Here is a 19048-nt window from a genome sequence, read left to right on the forward strand (position 1 = left end):
CTTTTCCCTCACAAAGACTAGCTTAAGATTAATAAGGCAATAACAGTGCAAAATTGTACGTATGTTCATTAGGTGAGTTACATTGAATACAAGAAAACTGAATATTCTATTAGGTTATGCAATATGGCTTTAATAAGTTTGGTAGAGAAGACTTACAGTTTTGATTAACTAACCTTAGGTGGACACAATGGAATAATTAACATTACATTTGAGTTGAATACAGGTATTGAGAGTAAGCATATATTGATTATAAAGATTTACCTATGCACATATTGTTTTTTACATATTTATGATGGGCTAGGATTGGTTAAGGAGATAAGGTGTTTTTTTAACTGTAGTTTTAAAAATGCTAGCTGAGCCATTGGTTCTGGAGATTTCTGGCAGAGTTCCAGTGAGGGATATTTGATTCAAGAATCTGGCCCTGACCATTTCTTGGATTGAATAACCTTAATTTTTAAAGGGGTGGAGGGGTAAGCCAGTAGAAGGCCTTGGTTGGGTGACCAAATAGTCTTCTTTAATCACTAGTTTAGCCTCAGTGAATTTCATGAAGTGTCCAACATCGTCCCTATGTTGAACACACGCAGTTTTAAGACATTTAAGACAGCGAAAGTGCATAGAAGCTGCCCTAATTGCTGTCAGTAACACTGACAATCAATTAGATATCCATCAAAAGTCCAGTAGTTACAGTATCTCAAAATTGCTAACCAACGGGATATTACTCTTTCTGGAGATAGCTGTAATATGTCAACAAGTTCCTCTCTAACCCAACCCATCTCACCACATTAGTTCCACTACTACTACTACTACCTCTTTCCATGCTACATTCCACCTGACTCCTGCCACTATATATACTCGTGTTCTTAGTTATCTCTGTATTAGGACTGAAGAAGCAACTCGTGGCGAAACGTTTCCTTTAATAAATGTCCTGAACTGTGCATAAGTGTCTTTTTCCACTTCTTGTTAGTATCATCATACCATTTCTTCAATCCAATTCACCCAACCCTTTGTATTGTGGTTTCTATGCTATGTAGTGTCAGGTTAGGCTAGGTTGGGTGTATGCACCTAGACACATGAGAATTAGGAAATGTTCAGCTAGTCTTTGTGCATAAAATGTTGGCATTTTTTAAATGGTTTAAAAAATAATATATTTTTATCACAATTTTATTGTAGGTTTGATCATTTTTAATCATTTCAAATTTTCAGCCGATGTAATACAGTTGGTGGATCTAGAGTGTGTGTCAACGCAGGTGACCATTCGTGGGTTTGTAGCACAAGTGAATGCTAAACTAACATACCATAACTCCAGCTCCGAGGCCCTGCAGGTAAAGCACGCTCATGATGTTCATCTCTTAATGGACAGCTGTACAGAGTTCCTGACCTATGAACACTTGAATTTTAATGATCCAGACATACCAGTGAGAACCAAACTGATAATTTCTTAACAGTGACACCACTGATAATGTCTTAACAGTGACTCTGCTATCTCAACAGTGACATACATATATATTAGTGTCTTGCTAGTTACAGTACTATACAATACAGTTTTTATTTCTTCATGGTACAAAAAATATACTTTACATACAATAAAACATTGGTAGGCACAAAAGAAAGCCACTAATATGCAATTCATTTCAGGCAAACTAATCCTAATGCTTCAATGTTGCTTCAGATCTTGACACAAATTATTAAGTAGGACTTCTTATACTACTGTTAATTACAATTATAAATACACTAGGAAAAGTAGCTAATGAACAAATGGTGTGTCAGACCACTACTGATGATAGTTTGAGATGAATGTTATTTGCAACATTAGTTCCATCTATAGCAAAGAAATTACAGTGGACCCCCGACTTACGATATTAATTCATTCCAGAAGTCTGTTCGGGTGCCGTTACTGAACGAATTTGTTCCCATAAGGAATATTGTAAATTAGATTAGTTCGTTTCAGGCCACCAAAAATACACTTACAAAAGCACTTACAAAAATACACTTACAAAAGCACTTACAAAAATACACTTACATAATTGTTCGAGATGGGAGCTGATCGGAAGGCGGGGGTCCACTGTATTAAGTTTGAAGTTTCGATAGTATTATATATTATTTCAAACTTATTCAGTGATCTTCAGTTTTTTGGAGGGATTGAATAGAGATGGTGGAAATATAACAAGTTACATAGTTACAATAGAAATACAGTGGGACAAGATGTGTTAGAACATGGCTGATAATCTCTTAACAGTAACACTGTAACAATTTTTCATTCAATGATAATTTCAAGATCACAAAAATTGTTGGTAGGAACTCTGGGAAAACAGTTTGTTTCTAAGTTGAACCTCCGGTAGTCAAGTCATTCCTAAGTATGCAGCCCCGTATGTAGGAAACATGACTTATTGGCCTATTTCTTTTTTTTTTTACTCATTAAAGCAAGATAATATTTTAAACAACTTCTGCGTGAAACTGTGGTCTGTGGTTATAGTACAGTATTGTGACTTTACTATCAGTCCTTTACTCAGAAGCATTATCATCATGAGGTGGCCCGGTGGTCTGGAGGTGGCCCGGTGGTCTGGAGGTGGCCCGGTGGTCTGGAGGTGGCCCGGTGGTCTGGAGGTGGCCCGGTGGTCTGGTGGTGGCCCGGTGGTCTGGTGGTGGCCCGGTGGTCTGGAGGTGGCCCGGTGGTCTGGTGGTGGCCCGGTGGTCTGGAGGTGGCCCGGTGGTCTGGAGGTGGCCCGGTGGTCTGGAGGTGGCCCGGTGGTCTGGTGGTGGCCCGGTGGTCTGGAGGTGGCCCGGTGGTCTGGAGGTGGCCCGGTGGTCTGGAGGTGGCCCGGTGGTCTGGAGGTGGCCCGGTGGTCTGGTGGCTAAAGCTCCCGCTTCACACACGGAGGGCCAGGGTTCGATTCCCGGCGGGTGGAAATTCCGACACGTTTCCTTACACCTATTGTCCTGTTCACCTAGCAGCAAATAGGTACCTGGGTGTTAGTCGACTGGTGTGGGTCGCATCCTGGGGGACAAGATTAAGGACCCCAATGGAAATAAGTTAGACAGTCCTCGATGACGCACTGACTTTCTTGGGTTATCCTGGGTGGCTAACCCTCCGGGGTTAAAAATCCGAACGAAATCTTATCTTATCTTATCTAAATAGAGAGATGATGAGAAAATATATCGGTGACACCTCCTTTGATTGCTGCGATGCAGTCAGTGTATATTCTGTTGATATTCATTTTTCAAAAAAATTATTGAAAAAATTTGATTGTAAAATTGCATGGTTAAATAAATTTTCTATAGATTCCTTTTATTATTACATTTAATCATAATTAGCATTTGAACATGATAGGTAAAAATCATAAAATAGAATTACAGTGAACCCCCGCTTAACGATCACCTCCAAATGCGACCTATTATGTAAGTGTATTTATGTGAGTGCGTTTGTACGTGTATTTTTGGGGGTCTGAAATGGACTAATCTACTTCACAATATTCCTTATGGGAAAAAATTCGGTCAGTACTGGCACCTGAACATACTACTGGAATGAAAAAAGTTCGTTAACCGGGGGTCCACTGTATATAGTATAATGTAGACAATGTGTAATGGAGATATTATAGTCAGCAATTGAATGAATGATGGTGAATGTGTTATCTTTTTTTGGTCACCCTGCATTTGTGGGAAGCAGCAGCTGTGTGGGATATTGGCTGTTTGGAATGACATCTTAACTGTTGTATCTGAGCATCTCTGCAAAGACAGTGATTATGTGTAGATGATGGTGTGAGAGTTTCTTTTTTTTGGGTCACCCTGTGGAGAAAATTCTCCAGTAAAGGGGGTATCTTTCAGCCCCCACCCTCAGCCCTCTTAGGGACTTAGCCCTCCCGGAAGGGGCTAGTGGACTCTTCCTTCCTCGCAAACAGTTTTATGAGGAATACATGTATATACTATAGTGTTGTGAGGCACGCCTTCCTCTCCTCGCTAGAGTTTCTGATTAACTAAACAACTAGGTTAATTAAGGGAAAACCAGCACCCCACTTTATCTACAAGTTGGGACATTATGAATTTAGTCTATAGCTAGGTATCTGATATCTGAGATTTCTGAGTGCCTTTGCAAAGACAGTGATTATATACGAGTGAGGTGAAAGTGTTGAATGATGATGAAAGTATTTTATTTTTGGGGATTTTCTTTCTTTTTGGGTCACCCTGCCTCAGTGGGAGACAACCGACATGTTAAAAAAAAAAAAAGCTAGATAACAAGAAACCTACCCTCTTGTATTGAATAATGTTGCAATGTGTAGTATGGAAGAGATATAAAACTGAACTCAGCGATTCTTTTGTGGGGACGATGAACTGGTGGGCACTTGGGCAGGGCGACAAGCTAGGTTGAATTCAGATATCAGAGCATGGACACGTCACAAATCTCCTGCTGAGAACAAAGAAAATAATGACTTTGTGAGGTAAACTCTGAAATACTGCCAATGTGTGCTAGGAAAACTAGTGTTAAAAAGAAACATGAGTGTATAATCTGTGGTATAATCCTGATAAAGTGTAAAGTTTGTGTCACGGTATGCTTTCAAGTGTTTTGAACAAAGGGACAAGATATCACCCTATCGCGTAAAGAATGACCGAAGTGACTCCCAATCAAAGAGTGAGGACATAACTGTGCATCTGTAGCAGCCTACTCAGAACATCAGTACTGGAGGGTCACACCTCCCCTGCAGCAAATTAGGGAAAATTGGGTCAGTTACAATATCCAGGTAAATCCAGCCATACCCACATCTAATTACATTAGTTGCAGCTTATAGGTAGAGGTGAGATTTGACTGGAATTACCAAGAGATCATTTGACACGTGGGTGATTCACCCAAACCTAAGTGAGTACCACTGCGCATTTCAGATGATAGTGAAATGCTGAGATATACGCTCCTTTGGGGCAAATTATATGAATAACAAACTTGTTAATCAACAGCCACTATGGACACTAATACGACGCTTCGAAGGGATTTCCAGGGAGAGGCTGCTGGAAATTGTGCTGTTAAAAAATAAGTAGCACTTGTCTTATATTTGTTTCATGCAGGAAAGTGTATGTACTTATCTAACCAGTTCTCCACACCCAGCCTTGGCGGGAGACGGCTGATGTGTTGAAAAAAAAAAACTAGAGATGTTTTATTTTTATTGAGTTGTACTAGGATGCCATATGAGATTTGTACAGAGGGTCTATGTTGTTGATTCCAGGTCCCCCAGACGAAGGGTTGCAACTTGGTCACTGTTTAAATTCCATGTATTTATTATGTATTTTTGGCACACACACACTGAGCTTTACTTGATTTGATTGATCATTACAGGTTCATTACCGACTTCCAGTGGATGAAAGTGCTGCTGTGTATAAATTTGAAGCTCGCTTGGATGGACGAATAATTTACACACAGTGCATGGAAAAGAAAAAGGTATATTACAAATCTATGATTTTTATGCTAAATTTGTTGACCTTAAGACTTATTATTACAATGATAAGGAGGATGTTGGAGTGTGAGCAGGGTAATATTTAGTGAAGGGATTCAGGGAAACCGGTTATTTTTATATAGCCGGACTTGAGGTCTGGAAATGGGAAGTACAATGCCTGCACTTTAAAGGAGGGGTTTGAGATATTGGCAGTTTGGAGGGATGTGTAATAGGACGGTATATATATAATTGGGACCCTGATATTGTAATTATTTCAGGTTACTTTTTATATTGTATCTTTATATATGCTTCTAAACTGTTGTGTCTGTGTGCCTCGGCAAAAACAGTGATTATGTACGAGTGAGGTGAAATTGTTGAATGATGATGAAAGAATTTTTGTTTTGGGGATTTTCTTTCTCTTTGGATCACCCTGCCTATGTGGGAGATGGCCGACTTGTTGAAAAAAAAAAAAAAAAAAGAGGCACTAAATTTGTAGGGATCATATAGCTTTTGGTAAATGAAAGGCAATCAGGCTTGATCAGAGGAATGAGGGAGAAGGTACAATTCCTTGGATCATGATTGTCTGTCAATGGCATATAGCCGTTACAGTGTCACGGCTTAGCAATGTTAAAGTCACTGATGCCTCCTCCTTGTTCAAACCCTTGGCTCACCCCTGGGCTTGCCCATGGGGTTAAGATGAATGGGAAAAATGCATCTGTTGTTTGGGCTGACAGACGAGGAAGCAGGAGGGGAGGGAAGTATTTATCTTTTATCTGAAGCAAGGTAGTCAACTTACAATTTCTATGACCAGGATCCCTTGACCTCAGCAAAGAATTCCCTTTAAGTGTACATAAGCATAATGATTTTTTTTTTTTTTTTTTTTTTTTTTTCAACAAGTCGGCCGTCTCCCACCGAGGCAGGGTGACCCAAAAAAGAAAGAAAATCCCCAAAAAGAAAATACTTTCATCATCATTCAACACTTTCACCACACTCGCACATTATCACTGTTTTTGCAGAGGTGCTCAGAATACAACAGTCTAGAAGCATACACATATAAAGATACACAACATATCCCTCCAAACTGCCAATATCCCAAACCCCTCCTTTAAAGTGCAGGCATTGTACTTCCCATTTCCAGGACTCAAGTCCGACTATATGAAAATAACCGGTTTCCCTGAATCCCTTCACTAAATATTACCCTGCTCACACTCCAACAGATCGTCAGGTCCCAAGTACCATTCGTCTCCATTCACTCCTATCTAACACGCTCACGCACGCTTGCTGGAAGTCCAAGCCCCTTACCCACAAAACTTCCTTTACCCCCTCTCTCCAACCCTTTCGAGGATGACCCCTACCCCGCCTTCCTTCCCCTATAGATTTATATGCTTTCCATGTCATTCTACTTTGATCCATTCTCTCTAAATGACCAAATCACCTCAACAACCCCTCTTCTGCCCTCTGACTAATACTTTTATTAACTCCACACCTTCTCCTAATTTCCACACTCCGAATTTTCTGCATAATATTTACACCACACATTGCCCTTAAACAGGACATCTCCACTGCCTCCAACCGTCTAGGTAAACAGTTTTTTAGGATTATTTATGACATTACCTGGAGAGGGAGTATACCTGAGGAGGGTTTCAGGGGCCAGTGTCCCCGTGGCCTGGTCTGGCCCTATTGTTATTCATGGATTTTTACAACCTTTGGTTTTATGTACTCACAAACCTTTTTGTGCTTTTTAAACTTTATGTTATAATTGTCGTTATTGTATTTGGCAGGCAGAAAAAGTGTACAAAGAGGCTGTGAGTGCTGGAAAAACAGCAGTGTTGGCTCGACAAGATGAAAATGCTTCAGATGTGTTGCATCTGAACCTTGGCAACCTCCCTGCAGGTCAGTTATCTTTCAGACAAACAGTTTTATTTACCCAAAAATCCAACTAATGTTCAGTATTTTGCATGACATTGTACATTTTTGAAAAGTCTCTGGTTATGCACAGCATTTCAGACAAAGTTTACTCTTTAGTTAACACCTGTGCTACATGCATTATACCAAACATTACATCTATGTTACACAAAATATATATCAGACATTAGAGGTTCTCTTACTTCATGGGGTGCACAATATTTATGCATATTTGCTTTTATTGGATGTCTTTGTTGTTAATTCTGTATATGCAATATAAGTTTTCTCTGTGCTACTTGTACAGTTCACAAAATATGTTGAAGAGTCTTCTATGTTAACAAATATTTATGATCTAATTGAGTTTAGCACATCTGTCATATATCTGGAACACATTGCAGCATTAAACGAGAGACACAAAAAAAAATACTGTTAAGAATTTGCAAAACTCTTTACTTTGTTTAGTTAAATATGTATATTTATACAAAGTAAAGTCCGTGGGAAAGTGGAAAAGAATTCTCTTTCTGTAAGCTGTGTGTGTTGTAAGAGGTGACTAAAGTACCGGGAGCAAGGGGCTAGTAATCCCTTCTCCTGTAGAAATGACTACTTCAGTGAAATATGGCCAGTGTGATAAAAAAAAAGGATAACGTATATGCTATATTTCAGGCTCAAAAGCTGAACTGACCATCAGCCTTGTGATGGAGCTGAAAGTACAGGTTGATGGCGGAGTGAAGTTTGTGCTGCCAACAGTTCTCAACCCTCGGTATAGCCCCTCATTGATTACAGATGTCAGTGGTAAGAACAAGCTGTACACTTTTCTTATAAATATTGAATTTTACTTGTATCATTCAGAAATAACTTGTTTGAAATAAGTAGTCAAAAGATTGGTAGACCTGGGGTTAAAACAACAATAAATTGATCCCTGTCATTTACTTGTGATGGGCTGAGTGTTACCCCTGCTGCCCAGCTGGAAGCCAAGCTTCTCTGTATTTTAATCATTCAGTACATAAGCCATTGGGTCAGCTGGCTTTAACAAGATTCATCCAATTAGATTTATTTCTATACACCATAGAGAAGTGAGCATGGGTCACACTGTGACCACGAATACAAGTTTTTATAGATGAATATCCCACCAGCGTGCCTGTGGTGAACTCTAGCTAGAGTTCACCACAGGAGACTTGAGGTAGAGCTCACCACAGCTACCTGGTGTGGGATTCATTTGTAAATATGTATTTGCATTTGTGGTCACAGTAGTGGCCCATGCTAACTTCCCTATGGTGTGTAGAAATATACCTAGTTGGATGAGTTTTACGCACTGGCCCGGAGTTGTAGGACACACCTCCCATGGTTTCAAACCCCACCAATTCCATGGTTTAATCATTCAGGTTGTTGTTTGCAGCCTGCATACTCAGTTGGTTAATCATCTGTACAAAATTTTGCACTGTGTAAATAATTAGTAGTTTCCTTGTAAAGCGTTTTACTTGTGTTTCCGCTATATTGGGGTCAGTCCTTCATGTATTTTCCACTTTTAGCATATGAGAGAAGTCTCATGGCTTTGTTACTTAGGGTCCAATAAACACTGCATTCTTTGAGGCAACCTCAATACTTTAGATTCTCTGCTAATTTTCAGCATTCATTCAAGGATCCCTGTTTATTTGAAGTTTTCTAGCTCTAATATCTCACCTGGTTTAAAAGGGAAGATGTTAATACAGAAGAGTATTTTTATGAGTGAAAGTAGCTTTTGTTTGTAAGGCTCTTCTCTGCCCTAAAGTCATTTGTTATTATTTTCAGCTCTCCTCTTTTGAGATGCTGATTGCTCCATTTATGGAAAAAAGTTTATTTATATATATATTATAAATCTCCTAGGTAGTAGGTTGGTAGACAGCAACCGCCCAGGGAGGTACTACCATCCTGCCAAGTGAATGTAAAATGAAAGCCTGTAATTGTTTTACATGATGGTAGGATTGCTGGTGTCCATTTTTCTGTCTCGTAAACATGCAAGGTTTCAGGTACGTCTTGCTACTTCTACTTACACTTAGGTCACACTACACATACATGTACAAGCATATATATACACACCCCTCTGGGTTTTCTTCCATTTTTCTTACTAGTTGTTGTTCTTGTTTATTTCCTCTTATCTCCATGGGAAAGTGGAACAGAATTCTTCCTCCGTAAGCCATGTGTGTTGTAGGAGGCGACTAAAATGCCAGGAGCAAGGGGCTAGTAACCCCTTCTTCTGTATAAATTACTAAATTTAAAAAGAGAAACTTTTGTTTTTCTTTTTGAGCCACCCTGCCTCGGTGGGATACGGCCGGTTTGTTGAAAGAAAAAGAAATATTATAAATCTATCCATTTTGTTCAGTGTATCAGCCATCCCACACCAAGGCAGAGTGACCTAAACAGAAAACAAAAATTTTTCTTTTTACATGTAGTAATATCTTTCTTTCCTTCTTTCAACACACCGGCCGTATCCCACCGAGGTGGGGTGGCCCAAAAGGAAAAACGAAAGTTTCTCCTTTTACATTTAGTAATATATACAGGAGAAGAGGTTACTAGCCCCTTGCTCCCAGCATTTTAGTCGCCTCTTACAACACACATGGCTTACGGAGGAAGAATTCTGTTCCACTTCCCCATGGAGGTAAGAGGAAATAAACAAGAACAAGAACTAGTAAGAAAAATGGAAGAAAACCCAGAGGGGTGTGTATATACATATATGCTTGTACATGTATGTGTAGTATGACCTAAGTGTAAGTAGAAGTAGCAAGATGCACCTGAAATCTTGTATGTTTATGAGACAGAAAAATGGACACCAGCAATCCTACCATCATGTAAAACAATTACAGGTTTCCGTTTTACACTCACTTGGCAGGACGGTAGTACCTCCCTGGGTGGTTGCTGTCTACCAACCTACTACCTAGGGTAGTAATATCTATTCGTTTATATGTACCATATATTTTTTTTTTGCTGTATCAATTGTATTTTTATATTCTCTCATATATAAATCACATAAACATTAAAAACTGTATTTCTTTGGTTTATGCAAATAGCTCCAGGTTTTGGCAGTGATGTTCATATAGCAAGGATAGTTACTGTACCCAAAGCATATGTCATTGATATCAAGTGTGACATAACAGGAGGTCACGATATAGGGCGAGTCATCTCGCACACTGATTCTCTCAATGTCGCCATTAGTGATGATCTCAAATCTGCACAAGTGAGTTTTCTAACTTTTATGAAATGTTTCAATGCACTGTATTCAAGATATATATTTATAAAGGAGCACACAAGTGCTCATATACATAAATTAAATTACTAGTTTATATCAAGTGAATTTTTGGTCCATGAAGATTATTATTATTGTAGTGGTGATACTATAGTAATGATACTGTACAAGGGGAAGAGGAAACAATCAAGTTCAGTCAAAGGTAAGGAATGATAGGCCTATTTTCTTGGATCAAGAGCCCCTCACTGGCATATAGACCATTCCCTTTAGAAATGTTGCAGAAATTTTTTTGTTTAAGTACAATACACTGTACAGTGGAACCTTGGCTTATGAATTTAATCCTTTCTGTGACCTTGTTTGTATCCTGATTTGTTCGTATTCTGAGTCAATTTCCCTCATTTAAATTAATTGAAATGCAATTAATAAATTCCAGCCTCTAAGGAGGCATGACAAAATAATGCTAATATCAACTCTACAGCTTAGTTCTTTCTTTCAACACACTGGCCGTATCCCACCAAGGCACGGGGTGGCCCAAAAGAAAAAATGACAGTTTTTCTTTTTACATATAGTAATATATACAGGAGAAGAGGTTACTAGCCCCTTGCTCCTGGCATGTTAGTCGCCTCTTACAACACGCGTGGCTTACGGAGGAAGAATTCTGTTCCGCTTCCCCATGGAGATAAGAGGAAATAAACAAGAATAAGAACTAGAAAGAAAATAGAAGAAAACTCAATGGGGTGTGTGTATATATATGCTTGTACAGTGGACCCCCGGTATTCGATATTAATCCATTCCTGAGAGCTCATCGAATACCGATAATATCGAAAACCGAATCAATTTTCCTCATAAGAAATAATGGAAATCAAATTAATCCGTGCAAGACACCCAAAAGTATGAAAAAAAAATTTTACTACATGGAATATTAAGTTTAATGCAATAGAATAATAATAAAATAATTGACACTTACCTTTAATGAAGATCTGGTGATGATTGATGGGATGGGAGGAGGGGAGAGGTGTTAGTGTTTAGAAGGGGAATCCCCTTCCATTAGGACTTGAGGTAGCAAGTCCTTTTCCGGGGTTACTTCCCTTCTTCTTTTAATGCCACTAGGACCAGCTTCAGAGTCACTGGATTTCTGTCGCACAACATATCTGTCCATAGTGGCCTGTACCTTCCGTTCCTTTATGGCATCCCTAAAGTGTTTCACAACATTGTTAGTGTAATAGTCACCAGCACGGCTTGCAATAGCTGTGTTAGGGTGATTGTCATCCAAAAAGGTTTGCACTTTAAGCCACATTGCACACATTTCCTTAATCTTTGAAGTAGGCAACTTCTTCAATTTCTCTATCCCCTCCTCCGAAGCAGTTTCCTCAGGTCTGCCCTCTTGCTGTTGAAGATGATCTATCAGCTCATCAGTGGTTAGTTCTTCACTGTCCTCCTCCACCAACTCTTCCACATCCTCCCCACTAACCTCCAACCCCAAGGACTTCCCCAATGCCACAATGGATTCCTCAACTGGCATAGGATTCTCAGGGTTAGCCTCAAATCCTTCAAAATCCCTTTTGTCTATACATTCTGGCCACAGTTTCTTCCAAGCAGAGTTCAAGGTCCTCTTAGTCACTCCCTCCCAAGCCGTACCTATCAGGTTTATACAATTGAGGATATTAAAGTGATCCTTCCAAAGCTCTTTTAGAGTCAGTTGAGTTTCTGTGGTCACTATAAAGCACTTTTGAAACATAGCTTTTGTGTACAGTTTCTTGAAGTTGGAAATGACCTGCTGGTCCATGGACTGCAGGAGAGGAGTGGTATTAGGAGGCAAAAACTTGACCTTAATGAAGCTCATGTCCCCAGAAAGTCGCTCTGACAAGTCTGTAGGATGGCCAGGGGCATTGTCTAATACCAGGAGGCACTTAAGGTCTAATATCTTTTCAGTTAGGTAATTTTTCACATTGGGGGCAAATGCATGGTGTAACCAGTCATAGAAAAAGTCCTTAGTGGCCCATGCCTTACTGTTTGCCCTCCACAGCACACACAAATTAGCCTTGAGGACATTGTTTTTCCTGAACACTCTGGGAGTTTCTGAGTGATACACTAATAAAGGCTTCACTTTGCAATCACCACTAGCATTGGCACACATCAACAGAGTAAGCCTGTCTTTCATAGGCTTATGTCCTGGGAGTGCCTTTTCCCCCTGAGTAATGTAGGTCCTGCTGGCATTTTCTTCCAAAACAGGCCTGTTTCATCGCAATTAAACACTTGTTCAGGTTTCAGTCCTTCACTGTCTATGTAATCCTTGAATTCCTTCACATATTTTTCAGCTGCTTTTTGGTCCAAACTGGCAGCCTCACCATGCCTAATCACACTATGTATGCCACTATGATTCTTAAATCTTTCAAACCAACCTTTGCTGGCCTTAAATTCACTCACATCACCACTATTTGCAGGCAATCTCTTTTCCAAATCGTCATGCAACTGCCTAGCCTTTTCACTTATGATCGCTTGAGAGATGCTATCTCCTGCTATCTGTTTTTCATTTATCCACACCAATAACAATCTCTCAGCATTTTCTAACACTTGCGGTCGCTGTTTCGTAATCACAGTTGCACCTTTTGCAAGAACAGCTTCCTTGATTGCCGTTTTCCTGGTCACTATAGTAGAGATGGTTGACTGGGGTTTATTATACAACCTAACCAGCTCCGACACACGCACTCCACTTTCGTACTTTGCAATTATCTCTTTCTTCATTTCTTAAGTCATTAGCGACTTTTTTCTTGAAGGGTTGGCACTAGAAGCTTTCTTGGGGCCCATGGTGACTTATTTTGCAGAAACAAGAACCAAACACAGTGATAATATGGATAATATGGAATGTACCGAATGTATCCTTAGATGCGTGCACACTGGCTGGCTTGTAAACACTGGCACACAAGGGGCAGTTCAGGCCACACGTGGACACGTCTCGTACGAATCGTATCGAATACCGGGTTTTCAATACTGAGGAAAATTTTTTGCGATAAAATGTATTGAATACCGGATTTATCGAATACCGATGCCATCGAATACCGGGGGTCCACTGTACATGTATGTGTAGTGTGACCTAAGTGTAAATAGAAGTAGCAAGACGTACCTGAAATCTTGCATGTTCATGAGACAGAAAAAAAAGACACCAGCAATTCTACCATCATGTAAAACAATTACAGGCTTCAGTTTTACACTCACTTGGCAGGACAGTAGTACCTCCCTGGACGGTTACTGTCTACCAACCTACTACCTAAATACAGCTTAGTTATCTATCACAATTCATCTAATATGACATAATAAACAATATTAACCCTTTGACTGTTGCGGCCGTATATATACGTCTTACGAGGTACCGTGTTTGACGTGTATATACTCATAAATTCTAGCGGCTTCAAATCAAGCAGGAGAAAGCTGGTAGGCCCACATGTGAGAGAATGGGGCTGTGTGGTCAGTGTGCACCATGTAAAAAAAATCCTGGAGCACGCAGTGCATAATGAGAAAAAAAAACTCCGACCGTTTTTTTTAATTAAAATGCCTACTTTGTGGTCTATTTTCGTATAGTATTTATGGTTGTATTCTCGTTTTCTTGGTCTCATTTGATAGAATGGAAAACATATTATAGAAATAGAGGTGATTTTGATTGCTTTTACTATAAAAAGAACCTAGAAATGGAGCTCAAAGTAGGGGAAATGTTTGATTTTTGCCAATGTTCAAAAGTAAACAAATGATGCCATTGTGCAATAAATATACAACTAGCCATTCTAATATGCAGTAATGAATAGGTTGATGTTATTTATACAATTATTACAGTATTGCAGTAGTCTGCATAATAGTAAGTCTTCTATTTTTTGTTTGAATAAAAATTCAAAATAGAAAGCAAGAGTAATATCAGAGGGGCCTGGAGATATGACTGATGAACAAAGAAAATGTTATTTTAGAGCCAGGAATGCCTGCATTGTTCATTCTGGACCTTATTTTGAAATTGTCATATTTTTTAGTTTTCGTGAAATTGGCCAAATTACAAATTTCTGACCACATTATTAGGTAGTTGAAATCGGTAAATAGGCAGTTTCTTGTACTCAATCGATAGAAAAAATGGAGTTCTAAAGAAATAGCTATGAGTTTGGGCGACTGGAACAATGGAATTAGCCGAAAATAGGGCTCAAAGTGGGCGAAATCGCCGATTTGTAAACAGCGCCGAGGTTGCTAACTTCGCGAGAGCATAATTCCGTCAGTTTTCCATCAAATTTCGTTTTTTTGGTGTCATTACAATCGGGAAAAGATTCTCTCTCATTTCATAAGAAAATTTTTTTTTTTTTTTTTAAATTTTGCGACACCAGGAGACACCTCAGGATTGGGGGTTGCGACAGTCAAAGGGTTAATAACACAGAAACATATACTCTAGAATGAATAAAATAGGCCATAATATGGCAAGTGATGGTGACACCGGCAGCGGCAAAAAGCATCTGCCATTAACTCTCTCACTCTAGTATCTTCCCAGTCCTTAACCCCACACCTAGCTTGTGTTTATTTATGATTACTGGTGAGGTTGTCACATACGTAACCACAGGTGTGGTCAAGACAAATGTATATACATGTATAGGTGAAGACATGATCACTGTGGCCACAGTGGTGGTAGTGGTGGCGGCATCCACAGTGGTGGTGGTGGTGGTGGCGGTGGCCACAGTGGTGGTGGCGGCCAGCTGCCTCTCTCTATGCTGCTGCCTTCTTCATTTCTCTAGCTTTTTTCATAGTTTCTAATCGCTTCTTGCTGATTGTACGCAAATACTGTCTCTTTGGGTGAGGCATTGTGTAAGAAATTTGTACACTATAAGACAAAATTACGCATCCCAAGGGTCTGCTGCGCCTCCTTTTCCTTTTGACTCTTGGTCAGCACTGAGGTAGCCATGGTCATAGCAGCTGTACCTACAGCCACCCAGAGGGTTACCAATTTTTATTTAGAAGCATTTGTCACAAAAATATGAAAAAAAAAAAATAAAAAAAATGTCTAAAATTGACATATTATTATTACTATTATATTGTATTATTATTATTATTATTATTATTATTATTATTATTATTATTATTATTATTATTATTATTATTATTATTATTAATTTAGGGAACTGGAGCACAGATCCAATTCAACAGATGAGTAGCCCATCACCACGTACATACTACTGATAATAATAATTATGACAATAATAATAATAATAATAATACTAGGTAGTAGGTTGGTAGACAGCAACCACCCAAGGGGGTACTACTGTCCTGCCATGTGAGTGTAAAACGAAAGCCTGTAATTGTTTTACATGATGGTAAGATTGCTGATGTCTTTTGTCTGTCTCATAAACATGCAAGATTACAGGTACGTCTTGCTACTTCTACTTACACTTAGGTCACACTACACATACATGTACATGTTTATTTATACACACTCATCTGAGTTTTCTTTGATTTTATCTTAATAGTTCTTGTTCTTATTACATTTCCTTTTATATCCTTGGGGAAGTGGAATAAGAATCTTTCCTCCGTAAGCCATGCGTGTTGTAAAAGTCAGCTATGGCAGGAAAAGAGGGAATATAAATGTATTAATTCAAGGATTATGTGGAGTAAAATAAAGGTTGGATGTGAAAAGTGGGTTATAGTAAGAGTATATGCACCTGGAGAAGAGAGAAGAGTGGAGGAGAGAGAGATTTTGGGAAATGTTGAGTGAATGCGTGGGGAGATTTGAACCAAGTGTGAGAGTAATGGTGGTTGGGGATTTCAATGCTAAAGTAGGTAAAAATGTTGTGGAGGGAGTAGTAGGTAAATTTGGGGTGCCAGGGGTAAATGTAAATGGGGAGCCTTTAATTGAGCTATGTGTAGAAAGAGGTTTGGTAATAAGTAATACATACTTTATGAAAAGGGGGATAAATAAATATACATGGTATGATATAGCACATATATATTAATATATTTTCATATACTTTCATGATATACTCATTGATTCATTCTTATTTGTATGCATTTAATGTCCTTAAATATAAATATCCTAGGTAGTAGGTTGGCAGACAGCAACTGCCCAGGGAGGTACTACCGTCCTGCCAAGTGAATGTAAAATGAAAGCCTGTAATTGTTTTACATGATGGTAGGATTGTTGGTGTCTTTTTTTCTGTCTCATAAACATGCAAAATTTCAGGTACGTCTTGCTACTTCAACTTACACTTAGGCCACATTACACATACATGTTTTTTTTTTTTTTTTTTTTAACAAGTCGGCCATCTCCCACCAAGGCAGGGTGACCCAAAAAAGAAAGAAGATCCCCAAAAAGAAAATACTTTCATCATCATTCCACACTTTCACCTCACTCACACATAATTACTGTTTTTGCAGAGGTGCTCAGAACACAACAGTTTAGAAGCATATACGTATAAAGATACACAACATATCCCTCCAACCATGTATATACACACCCCTCTGGGTTTTCTTCTATTTTCTTACTAGTTCTTGTTCTTGTCTATCTCCATGGGGGAAGTGGAACATAATTCTTCCTCCATAAGCCATGCATGTCGTAAGAGGGGACTAAAATGCCAGGAGCAAGCGGCTAGTAACCCCTTCTCCTGTATACATTATTAAAGTTAAAAAGGGAAACAAAATACAGCTGTAGTATACACAGACTTTGCAAAAGCTTTCGACAAGTGTGACCATGGTGTAATAGCACACAAAATGCGTCATAAAGGAATAACTGGAAAAGTTGGTAGATGGATCTACAACTTCCTGACAAATAGAACACAAAGAGTAACAGTAAACAGAATAAAGTCCCAGGCAGCCATGGTGAAAAGCTGTGTTCCACAAGGCACAGTACTCGCTCCCATTCTATTCCTCATCCTCATTTCTGACATAGACAGAGATGTAAGCCATAGCTCCGTGTCTTCTTTTGCGGATGACACCCAGATTACCATGGCAGTGACCTCCATCAAAGACACTACGAGACTCCAAGCGGACATCAAACAAATCTTCGAATGGGCCACTCAAAACAATATGAAGTTCAACGAGGAGAAATTTCAACTACTCAGATATGGAAAACTTGAAGAAACTGAAAATGTGTCAGGGTATACCACAAATTCTAACCATACAATAGAGTGGAAAAGTAATGTGAAGGACCTGGGAGTGATAATGTCAGAGAATCTCGCCTTCAAAGACCACAACAATGTATCTACCTCATCCGCTAGGAAAATGATAGGATGGATAATGAGAATCTTCAAAACTAGGGACGCCAAGCCCATGATGATTCTCTTCAAATCGCTTGTGCTCTCTAGGCTGGAATACTGTTGTACACTACCGGCCTCCTTCAAGGCTGGCGACATTGCAGACCTGGAGAGTGTACAAAGAACTTTTATGGCACACACAAGTGCGATAAGGCACCTAAACTACTGGAAACGGTTGAAGGTCCTTGATCTGTATTCCCTTGAACGCAGGCAATAGAGATACATGATAATATACACTTAGAAGGTCCTGGAGGGATTGGTACCAAACTTGCACACGAAAATCACTCCATATGAAAGCAAAAGACTTGGCAGGAGATGCAACATTCCCCCGATGAAAAGCAGGGGTGCCACAAGTACACTGAGAGACAACACAATAAGTGTCTCGGGCCCAAGACTGTTGAGTGGCTTCCCAGCATACATAAGGGGGATTACCAATAGACCCCTGGCTGTCTTCAAGAAGGCACTGGACAGGCACCTAAAGTCAGTACCTGACCAACCGGGCTGTGGTTCGTATGTAAGCTTGCGTGCGGCCAGCAGTAACAGCCTGGTTGATCAGACCCTGATCCACCATGAGGCCTGGTCTCAGACCGGGCCACAGGGGCGTTGACCCCCGAAACCCTCTCCAGGTAAACTCCAGGTAAACCCTTCCTCGGTTGGATATGGCTGGTTTGTTGAAAGAAGAAGAAATATAAATCTTCTTTCTTTCTTTCAACACACCGGCCATATCCCACCGAGGCGGGGTGGCCCAAAAGGAAAAACGAAAGTTTCTCCTTTTACATTTAGTAATATATACAGGAGAAGGGGTTACTAGCCCCTTGCTCCCGGCATTTTAGTAGCCTCTTACAACATGCATGGCTTACGGAGGAAGAATTCTGTTCCACTTCCCCATGGAGGTAAGAGGAAATAAACAAGAACAAGAACTAGAAAGAAAATAGAAGAAAACCCAAAGGGGTGTGTATATATATGCTTGTACATGTATGTGTAGTGTGACCTAAGTGTAAGTAGAAGTAGCAAGACGTACCTGAAATCTTGCATGTTTATGAGACAGAAAAAAAAAGACACCAGCAATCCTACCATCGTGTAAAACAATTACAGGCTTCAGTTTTACACTCACTTGGCAGGACGGTAGTACCTCCCTGGGCGGTTGCTGTCTACCAACCTACTACCTAGAAAGAAATATAAATATTTAATGTTTATTGTCCTTGTAGTCTTAAGGTAGGGCCTTTAGTCAAGGGCCT

General features: G+C 39.6%; 1 protein-coding gene across 3 annotated transcripts in view; it reads left to right on the plus strand.

The window, feature by feature from the left end:
- LOC128698456 (von Willebrand factor A domain-containing protein 5A) overlaps positions 1-19048 on the plus strand; it is a 102333-nt gene that overhangs the window by 7758 nt on the left and 75527 nt on the right. For all 3 annotated transcript variants that reach the window (XM_070103998.1, XM_070103999.1, XM_070104000.1), the window contains exons 3-7: positions 1204-1322; positions 5321-5422; positions 7199-7310; positions 7986-8114; positions 10367-10533. In XM_070103998.1, coding sequence (XP_069960099.1) covers positions 1204-1322; positions 5321-5422; positions 7199-7310; positions 7986-8114; positions 10367-10533 — 629 coding nt within the window. The remainder of the gene's footprint in view (positions 1-1203; positions 1323-5320; positions 5423-7198; positions 7311-7985; positions 8115-10366; positions 10534-19048) is intronic.

The sequence above is a fragment of the Cherax quadricarinatus genome, chromosome 88 (assembly GCF_038502225.1).
Source record: "Cherax quadricarinatus isolate ZL_2023a chromosome 88, ASM3850222v1, whole genome shotgun sequence".
Taxonomy (NCBI): domain Eukaryota; kingdom Metazoa; phylum Arthropoda; class Malacostraca; order Decapoda; family Parastacidae; genus Cherax; species Cherax quadricarinatus.